This window comes from Branchiostoma floridae, chromosome 11 (assembly GCF_000003815.2).
Source record: "Branchiostoma floridae strain S238N-H82 chromosome 11, Bfl_VNyyK, whole genome shotgun sequence".
NCBI lineage: Eukaryota > Metazoa > Chordata > Leptocardii > Amphioxiformes > Branchiostomatidae > Branchiostoma > Branchiostoma floridae.
The window spans coordinates 761,535-772,598 of record NC_049989.1 but is presented as its reverse complement, the minus strand read 5'-3'; the positions used below and the strand labels follow the sequence as shown (position 1 = coordinate 772,598).

The 11,064-nt window shown below is 41.8% G+C and overlaps 1 protein-coding gene across 1 annotated transcript in view; it reads left to right on the top strand.

The window, feature by feature from the left end:
• Nucleotides 1-60: 60 nt before the first annotated feature.
• LOC118425439 (N-alpha-acetyltransferase 25, NatB auxiliary subunit-like) overlaps nt 61-11,064 on the top strand; it is a 34,275-nt gene continuing 23,271 nt past the window's right edge. Inside the window, exons 1-4 of the mRNA XM_035834255.1 lie at nt 61-399; nt 4,186-4,271; nt 4,623-4,761; nt 5,247-5,365. Coding sequence (XP_035690148.1) covers nt 345-399; nt 4,186-4,271; nt 4,623-4,761; nt 5,247-5,365 — 399 coding nt within the window. The 5' untranslated portion in view covers nt 61-344. The remainder of the gene's footprint in view (nt 400-4,185; nt 4,272-4,622; nt 4,762-5,246; nt 5,366-11,064) is intronic.

Below are 11,064 nucleotides of genomic sequence, written 5' to 3'. Positions count from 1 at the left end.
ACACGGTTAGATGGGTGCTTGTAATGTTCCCATATATGTAAATTAGGCACGGACCCCTGACCTGACCTGACCCTGTGGTCACTTCCGGGTCTGATCAGGTCCGTTTCAGCGACACCTGCCGCTTGTGCGGAGAAGAACAGGTCATGCTGCAAAGGGAAAAAGGTTTTGAAATGAAATTCTGAGCGTCCCCTGGCCTTCTGCCGCTAAGAAGTGGATTGTGGTAACAGCATAGAGACGGTGTTAATCGTTCCGGCCCAAAAACACAGAACCTGATGTCAGGTTCCGTGTAGCGGACTTCTGCCCCCCTCCCCAGAAGTCTGTTCACACTCACAGAGCGCTCCAAGATGGCGGGCCGCGGCCATGTGGATGTGAGCGAGAGAAGACTGCGGCCGATATACGGTAAATCCTGCCACAATCAGGCACTGAACAACACTCTAGTCACACGGGCACTATGTGCAACATCACAAGGTCGTGGGGCAGTACCTAGTTTTGTTGTCAGATAAGTTCCAAATGTAATTTCAAAGGTAACGTTAGAACTGTAAGATACATACAAAAGATTTTGTCTATAGTATAGAGTAGAGTACAGTACACAGGGCTCGAAATACTTTTTCTGCATACCTGCACTAGTGCAGGCAGCGTTGAAAATTATCTGCACCAGACAAAATTTACCCGCACCACTCTGAATTTAGGAAGTATGGATCATACTGAAATTGTTTTATACTTTTTAAGTTAGTACAATGTAGGTGGTAACAGTCAATGTAACTACTAGTAATAACCATCCACATGCACCTACACCATAGAATATTTATGTATATATATACTCTACTAAAACCCAGTATGTGGACCAGTGCAGGTTCGATGCAGATAGACACCAGAAATACCTGCATAGCTCCAATTTATTAGTGCATTAAGCATATGCTGGTGGTATTGAAACAACCAGAGGGGCGAGTAAGAACAGAAAGAAACAACATGCCCCCTACCCGGAATCGAACCGGGGTCGGCAGATCACAAATCACGAACGCTATCACCGTCGCCACAAAAGCACTAGTGCCGTTGGGCAAGGACGATAGGCAGTACTTAAACACCACTGTTACACTACTCCCCCTTTTCTTCAAGATTCGTCCTCGAATCTCCGAGTTCGACATCCCTGTGTGGCACATCCGCTAGCCTGTTACTCACAGGGTCGGCACGGGAACCAGTGAAACAACCAGAGGGGCGAGTAAGAACAGAAAGAAACAACATGCCCCCTACCCGGAATCGAACCGGGGTCGGCAGATCACAAATCACGAACGCTATCACCGTCGCCACAAAAGCACTAGTGCCGTTGGGCAAGGACGATAGGCAGTACTTAAACACCACTGTTACAGTATTTCGAGCCCTGTTAGGGTATAACCTCCTTGATTACAATCTTCTTCTTTTTTGCTACCCACTAACTACCAGCTGGGGCATCGCTGGGGGAGGGGGGCGGATGGCGTGCGGATTAGGGCAAGCGAGGGAAAAAGGAAAATCTGAAGCAGTCCCTTTTGGATGTAACTTGCTGATATTTAAGCATGTGGCTTCCTCTGGTTCTGCGTTGGGCTGGTTTAAGATATACTGGGTTGGAGATATGTTTGTGATGCCATTCATAATTTTATAGAAAGTGATTAGACGTGCGTCTCTCCTTCTTTCAGCGAGGAGTGGCCATTGTAGGCTTGTGAGCATTTCAGATACACTACTCAGGGCTTGAAATACCACCTACATAATTATGCAGGTTAGTGCAGGTATTTCTGTTGTCTACCTGCACCTTACCTGCACTGGACTGTATACTGGGTTTTATACAATAATGTCATATGTAGTTGTATATGGATTGTTATTAGCTGCATTGACTTTACCAGCTATAAAGTATATAATAAAAAATGCCAATGATTCCTGAACAATTTACTATGATCCATACTTCATAAATTCAGAGTGGTGCAGGTACAATTTGTCTGGTGCAGGTATGCAGAAAACAGTATTCGAGCCCTGCTACTGGTCCTGCGGAAATCGTTGACGGTCACTCTTGCCGCTCTACGCTGTACTCTTTCTAGTGCCTGGGCCCCACATAACATCCTTGATTTGCCACAGTATCCTGGAGTTCAGCCTTGTGCTTTTAGTTTGTTTTCGAAGGTACGACGGAAGGGTATAATTTTTATATCACACTTGTGACATGTGAGTAAATCATGAATGGAGTCATATTTTGAAAGGTGCTGTATTTGTCATAGCTCATACCCATAACTTTGGAAGAACTTTTAATTGTCTCATTATGCAGAAGTGAGGCATGTTAGTTTTCGTCAACAGTTCTGAATAGAATCGTGAAGAAATGAAGTTAATTATGGTGGTCTTGCGAGGTAGCGGGGAATTTCACCTCTCACCGTCACATGACTACGTATACCCCGGGCTAATCACGGCAGCTTCGGCCGAGAGCTACCGTCAAGTCAGACATATTTCTTCCAGCGAGTTTACAGCCAAGTTTAACCTTTTTACCAATCGTTTCTGCCAGCCAGCCGCTAGCAAGGGCTAAGAGGACATCTTCGACATGCGATGTAATAAGGTAGACAAGTCATAATCATGTAGAAAAAAATGACCGAAAACAGTGACTTTATTTTTTACATTCTATCCCTTTAAACGGCTAGCAGACTCTTTAAGAATCGAGAATGTGGTTCAAAATATATCATGACTTTGCACTGAAGTGACAGGAATAACAAGGGATGTGCTGCATATGCAGTGCCGATCAGACTGCAGAGGTCATCATATCACTTTCTGGCATTACCATGCAAGACTTTTGGGAATCTTTTCAACGTTCTTGTAACAAATTTGCGGCATTTTGTGCATTCATACTTGAGTACTCATTCATACTTAAGTATTGACACTCATTGTCATACGAAGCGACAGATCATCAACGTTGACATGACTTGTTGAAATGTAACAGTTAGTAAGTTACATCAATCCTCGCATCAGCAGAGACTTATGCACAGTCAAAAAATATGTACCAGAGCAGGGCTCGAAATACCATCTGAATATTCAGGTTAGTGCAGGTAAAGTTGGACTCTTGGACTAAGTTGGAGCTGTGCAGGCATTTCTGATGTCTACGTGCACCTAACCTGCACTGGTCCATGTACTAGGTTTTATACATAAATGTCCTATGATGTAGGTGAATATGGATTGTTATTAGCTGCATTGACTATTACCACAGGTATAAAGTATAAAAGAAAAAAAATTACAATGGTTCCTGAACAATTTCAGTATAATCCATACTTTCTAAATTCAAAGTGGTGCAAGTAAAATCTGTCTGTTGCAGGTAATTTTTAATGTTACCTGCACCAGTATGCAGAAAAAAGTATTTCGAGCCCTGCAGAGGGAAGCTGAAGTTAGTTGACAGAAAATTCTTTCTTCTGTTTTCTCAAAATCGTTCCAAAAAGTCAAAGATGGACAGAGTTATTTGTATGCTGAAGTTACGGTAACCCTATTTAGAATTAACCAATATGGAACATTATATTCATAACAACATTTTTCTGCTTTTACTGGCTGAGATTCATGGTATCAATCGTGCATCATTCATTCCTCATTCGTGCATGGCCGAGCCCCGATGTAAAGTTAACTCCTTAACGGAAAATTCCCCAACACCACCTCTCATTTATAATTAGTCTAAATGCAACTGTTTTCAGACAACTGATCTATGAGTATGACACTGCTGCAAATTTTGATGTCGAACTCGTAAATTTATGTCCAAAGTTACGATGCCCTCCGTTACCTCATTTGCATAGAATTTACAAAAGTTACCGTTATTTGGTGAAACTCAAGCTTCCTTTGTTTTTGTAACTATTGTTGGAGATTACCAGTGTCACCAAATGCCACGGTTACAACATGAGATTTAGTTGAACTAAGTATTTTGTAAGGCTTGTATGAGAAAAATACACTGGATGTGTGTAATACACATCACCCTCGGTCCCACCCCGACCCTCGAGCGATCTCACCTGCAGTTGTTCTGGGACTTCAGGTGATACAGAATACACTAGTCTAGTACTGTGTTCATTAATGCATTCTATATTTATTTCATTGTTCTGCTTAATCAACAGTAATTTCAATATGATGATGATTAGGTCATGAAGATAGAGGGCAGAGGATGTTTTATATAACATTTTCTGTGATGTTTCTGTTGCCTTCAAGATGCCCTAGATGCCAATAATAACAAGAAAGCAATACAGGAAGCGGATAAAGTACTGAGGAAGCAGAAGGACCTGATATGTGCCAAGGTTTGTATGCTTGTTTTACCTACCTCTTTCACCCATTTAGCTGCATAGGAATCTGTTTGTAGAAGTATCCGACTCCCACTGGGGTTTAAAATCCTATCTTCATGTAAAGAAGGCTAACTGCCTCTGTTAGTTTCACTGTAGAAACTTGGTGAAAATGACTATAAAGTCTGCTTTGCTCTTTTTATTTCTTGGACAAAAATGTTTGGATGCCTGCTGATATAAACCGTTCATTGGTCCGCTGATTTTTGCAGGTCTTGATATTTCAAACTGGTCCAAGAAGAAAATACAGTTTTGCACCTGTACGATGTACCATATACATGTTCATGACCATCATAATTGTATCGTCCACAGGCCCTGAAAGCCATTGCACTGCTGAGAAGCAGCAGGCGACAGGAGGCTCTACTGTTGGCAGCGGAAGTTGCATCAGAAGAGCCAATAGAGGAAGCAACTCTGCAGGCACTCACCATCTGTTATAGAGAAATGGAAAGAGGTAATAATAAGATGCCTGAATGAACAATAAACATAATACAAAAACAGGTACAGGAGGAGGGGAGAAGTGTGGAAAGCTTGTACAAGACACTCTAGTCTAGACAATTTTTGGTTCCAACATTTAGCTACTGTAACTAAAACAAGTGGAGCTAATTGACTCATTAACGGTGACTTTGCCTTACCTTTGTTTTCTATTGGTATCCAAATTGTCTTCAGCATGACTTTGTCTTACAAAGTTTCCTATTGGACATCTAAAATTGTCCTCATTCATAGTTAGGATATAAAAGACCAGTTTCTTCCAGATCACTTCAGTGTCACTGACGAAAGATAGCAGATAGTGAGATACTATCTGAAACGTCTAACCATTTCCCAAATCATATGCAGTTGCTTAAGTAAAGTAACTGTTCTTTGGCAGTACAAATTTAGTCATTTTCCTGACAGGTGTAAAAGAACTAGTCTTGTACTTACTACAGTGATCTATTTTAGGGGATCTTGTTGCCAGGATCTATGAAAATGCTGTGAAGAAAGTCCCGCAGAGTGAAGAGTTCCTGTCCCACCTGTTCATGGCCTATGTCAGGTTAGGAGAATACAAGAAACAACAACAGGTAAGGACGTTTGTATCCAAGATTTATAGAAATGTGGTTTAATCAGGGCATGTCTCTGGCCCACTCATTGTTTTGGGGCCCATGTTGTTAGTTTTTGTTGTTAACGTTAGATCTGTTACTTAAGCTAACAGAAATATTTTTTCATCAGTTTCAAATATCATTAAGTTCAGATTTTGCAACGTTGTTCAAGTTATAGACCAGTCTGGGGTTGAGAAAATCTTAATGTAATTGTTTAAATGTGTATGACAATTTTGAGCTATGTTTTGGGTACCCGAAACGAGGAACAACACGACGTGAAGTTCCTCAAAACACGTCATTCCACACGAAACGTGCCATTTCTCAAACGCCGCTATCTTTGCACGGGTGCGGAGTTACTGTCGCGTGACGGTAACCGCACGCGTGTAAAGATAGCGTCGCTTGAAGAATAACACGTTTCGTGCCGATTGACGAGTTTTGAGCAACTTCACGCAAACTCCGAACGCGTGCATTACCTCGCCCCGTGCTGACTTCGCACGCTTGTGCACAGAACGGACACGCGTTTTCGTGGGCGCAAAAGCGACGGGCATAGCGGCGGACATTGCGCGTGCCGAGGTACCTCGCGTAGTCAACAGACACGTGCATGACCTCAAAGCAACCCGAATTGGCACGTAATCCATGTACACAAGAAGCGGAAAGCGGTGGCGTAAAACGGAGCGCATTGATACGATGAGTAACGTGTCACAAACGTCGGACTTGAAATGCCTAAATTTCCTTTTAAAAAACAGGAGTTTACAGCGGAAGATTGGAACATCATAGCCGCTATTTTGCAACGCACAATGCTTTGCGAGGTCGGGCGTACAATTCCTCATTATAACCGAAAGTCGCACGACGTGCGTTACCTCATTACAGAGCCCAGCATTTGCACAGCGTAAACAACATATTTTGTGTAAACAAACATTTTTGACGCAGCGATACAAAGCTAGTAGTAGATGATTACTTATTTACAAAGAACTTACAACGAAAACTGATGATTTAGTTTGGTACTTTGGAGGAGCGAGTAGTAAACTTACGAGCGATACGAGGAAATGCTCCGCCGACACCGTAACATTTTCTACTATATCTAACCAATCTATTTACGGCGTACGTAGCTGAAAATAAATGATAAACATTACAAAACAGAATTCATACCTTGTACTATGTGTGACTAAACCACAGCTTCCCAAAGGCTGACTCGCTGAATCTAAACAAGTAGTGACGCAGGCTGTAAATAAAGAGCTGAAAGAAACGGCCCGACTGTAAACACGATTGCTGTTCGAATGACGCGGCTAAACAAAATATGCACGCATGCGCGCTGCTAACCTACGTGTTACCTAGGCAACCAACAAGCGCAAAGCATCTCGGTCTGGGTGATACTATTTATTTTGAGGGGTGTGTGGTATACTATAATACATGTAATAATGAATCTATTAGTATCGCCAAGTTTCTTTTTTTATCACCTTGGTATCGCACTGTGGCAAAATTGATGGACGGATTTCATCATAATCCCTGCTAAAAGAAATGATTTCATTGCTTTCAGTCCACACAAAAGTTAGTGTGATATTTATATTTTGCAAAGAAAAAAAATATGGTTGAAATGTATAATGGATTATCCCAAGTTCGCCACTGTACCCTAACTTCGCCATGCTACTTTGTGTTTACTTCATTTTTAAGGTGGAAACTTGGAAGATTGTTGACTTATCGATCGAACGTACGCAGCATTTCGGTAGTTCGATTTTCCAAGATAATGTCCAAGGAGATCCTACGGTAGCATAAGATAGTATCAAAAGCTGGCAGAGGAGTGGAACCGGCCTAGGAGTGTTTATGCGACCTGATTGGAGACTATTTCCAAAATACAGAATGGACTTAATGGAGACATAAAAAGGTAAGATCGTGTTACATTTTCTGTAGATAATCTGAGAAACCAAGTCAATAGATACGGTGTAACAATGTGATAAGTTGTAACTTACGTCGATAACACTAATAAGGTTACATTTCTTGGGAAAAACGACAGATGATAACCTGTTGGCTGCAACGTCGGGGGTAAATGTTGGCAAGGGAAATACAACGATGGCTACAGTTTTCATTTCACATCCAACCAAGAAAACTCCCGAATATAGGAATAACCATTACTTAATTCTATTACAAAATCTTAGCGGAAGGTGTCGGGAAATTCAGATGGAATTTTAATAGCGTCTTAATATGTAGGCTCTAGCCAAGCGATCGTAACAAAAAATACGCATGTAGTTCTCTCCATCTGGCTGTTGTGTCACTTAACATAAGAGCCTTGACAAATTGTTCGGGGATTTATCCGAAGTACCACTTCAATCCGTGGGATTCCCTGGGAGGAGTCACCTTTTTAACATTGTAAAATACTCAGTTTCAGAATTCATTTACGGTTGGTTTGATACAAGTATTACCTGTCTAACGCTCAGAAAGCAACCGGTTAAATCTGGCGTTCAACGTTTTAACTGTGCACCCTGTCAACGTTTAACAAAACATCTGGAATGTGTATTGATGTTCTCCATATCATGCAAATCCATGTCGATCTGTTGATTTGAATAAACTCCATATGATGCGTTCTATCTCCAACATGTTCATGTCTGGGGAGACACGATCAGAGAATTTGGAAAAAAGGGCTTAACATTCATGATCCATTTGTTTTCAAACATGTCTCAGTTTTCAAATTTGTATCAATTTACTTATGAATGTCTATTAAATCACCAATGTACCGTGATTCCGACGTTTGGAATAGCGGCATGGCTAGAAGTAGTTGCTGCCGAATTATGACCCAGGACAGATTATAACGTTCTGTTGGTTGCAATGTTGGGGTAACGTGAAGGACAACGAAAACTACAGATTTCATTTGACACTCAGCCAAGAAAACTCCCGAATAAGCATCACTCAATATTATTCATACAACATCATATCGGAAAGTCTCGGCAAATTCAGATGGAATTTAGCTGCATAGGCTCTAGCCAAGCGATCGAAACAAACAATACGTATCATATTGTTCCGCCTGGCTGTCATGTAACTTTAATGAAGAGCTTTGACGAATTCTTCGGGGATTTTTCGGAAATACCACGTCAATCCATGGGATTCCCTGGGACGAATTATCTTTTTCTTTGTAAATTATAAAATACTCCATTTCAGAATTTACTGACGGTTGTGTTAATTTTCCCGTCCGCTCGCGGGGAGCGCAGAGTTAATGAGTCGGTATAGTGTTCCTGGCTCAACTTCCGGGTATGGTCCTTACTTTTTATTAGATTGAGCAGCGTCAGCAAACCGAGTTTTGCCATTCGATCAATGTATATGTTCTTTTATGTGATAAATCTAACCCATCTGCCATCTACTCTTTCAGAGTCCCAGGGCAGCGAGGTCGTCGATGTGTTCACCTCGCTGCAGCGTCCGTCGGCGCCGGTGGCATCAGTAGGGAACGAGGAGGCTCATCCCTCGGTGGCTCAATGCACTGAGGCCGGACGAAAAGCAGGGGTACGGGAAATCGTCATCCCGCCCGAAGTTCTGGCCGGCAGATGTGGCCTGGCCAGACAAGATTAACAGCCTCAAGACGCCCGACTTGAGGAAGGTCTTGGTAGCCATGTTGCTACACGCCGGCGAGGACCCGAGCACCTTCCACGGTACCCCCACCAGCCTCCCCACCGCCAGGAGCCCCGTCGTCAGCCCCATCGTCAGCGCCACCGGCCCTTCCGAAGCCGTCCCGCAGCTAAGGTCGCAGTCGACGCCGGTTCCGGAGGAGAATTTCTCTCTCATAGACTCCTCTTCGTCTACTAGTATTTCTTCTTCTTCTTCTTCCCTTTCTCTAACTCCGCCGTCTTTCGATCAAAGTCCCCTTACCACCCTGCAACCAGTTAACCTCAGTTCGTTACTTACTCCTTCCTTCGACCTCACTCCTTCTGCACCGGCGCCCAAGCGACAGAAGACAAAGGCTACAACTACAAACAAGGAAAACCACTGCAAGAGGTAGGAATTACATGTCCTTTCTACTATGTCCTATATACCAAGACTACAGTCAAACCTGTCTATAGCGGCCACTCAAGGGACTGGTCAAAATTGGCCACTATAGAGAGGTGGTCCCTATAGAGAATATGCTAATTAATTGACCACAAGCAATAAGTTACACATGGTTTTAGTACCCACTGATCTTTATTCACATAATACAGTACTGTACATGTACTGCAATGATTTTTACACTATATGTATTAAGAAAATAAAAGCTATAAAAAGTTTTAAATGTTCTACAGTTTATATTGTCTGAAGAGACCGGTATCGTCATCATATTTCTTTGATCTTTCGTCTTGTATCCTTTGATACTTCGCCGTCCGTGTGTTCCCTCCCGCGTTCACACGTCAGGTTTGCCCATTATGCTAATGTGGTACTCACAAGAAAAGTCTCGTCATTTTAGACTTATCTCTTAATAAATGTAAGAAAAATCCACCATAGCCTGAAGTTAGTATTATTTTGTCTTTGTAACAATTCAGTCAGAAAGTTTTTGTGATGAAAATTAACCTAAGCGGTAGTGTATTAGAACGTATCTTTAACGCAATTTACCTCAGTAATATTGGTGTCGTCTATTGACCTTATATGAACTTGTTTGTCGGCGGGTATGGGTAGCGCCAGTTTACGAAGTTTTGTTTTGAAAATAAATCAAAGAGGTTTTAAATCCGGCGTAGGGTGACCATACGGCAGCTGTATATAGCCGATCGCGTGCCGAAACATAGATCAGCGGTCCGCGTGGCCGTTATCGGCAGTGTTTTTGTACCTGCGGGACCAGAAATCGTGTGGCCGTGGCCGCGTTGGACAGGTGGCCGCTAAGCCTATTTCTTAATCATTACGAATCCAAGGGACCGACAAAAAGTGGCCACTATGGGCAGGTGGCCGTTATGCAAAGGTGGCCGCTAATACAGGTTTGACTGTACTTGCATGTGCTCACTACACCGTAAGCACTACGTTCTTAAATACGTGGACCTAATGAGATGACTCTTTTACAGCTTGTATTATTCAACTCGTTTTCGTATCTGTTTTTGTTGTTGCTTATTTGATGTCTTGAGTATACATTATGCAACTTTACATTAGTCCAACTGTTACGTTACATTAGTCCAAAACTACTCTAGTCCAAACAAAAATCAGGCTACGCTTTTTTTCTCGTCTGTCCGGTTTTAGTTTTGTTCGCCAGCCAATCGGTATCATAACACACACCCAATAAAAAGAAACTTACTATATATTTGTCTTCCAGAATCAAGAAGAAGAAACAGAGGCCAGTGCGCTCGAAGAAGTCACCACCCAAATTCACTCCGAGCACATACAAGTACTAAGTTTGAATGAATAAATGTTTTCACTTTATATTCACTTTTTCCAACATGTCATTGTAATCTGTAGATATCTCCAACATGTAGATATAATTTGTAGATATTCCCAACATGTAGATATAATTTGTAGATATTCCCAACATGTCATTGTAATCTGTAGATATTTTCAACATGTAGATGTAATTTGTAGATATTCCCAACATGTCATGTAATTTGTAGATGTTTCCAACATGTAGATGTAATTTGTAGATGTTTCCAACATGTAGATGTAATTTGTAGATGTTTCCAACATGTAGGTGTACTAGTATTTTGTAGATATTTCGTTAGTAACGGTTAAGTGTTAAAGTCAAATAAAAA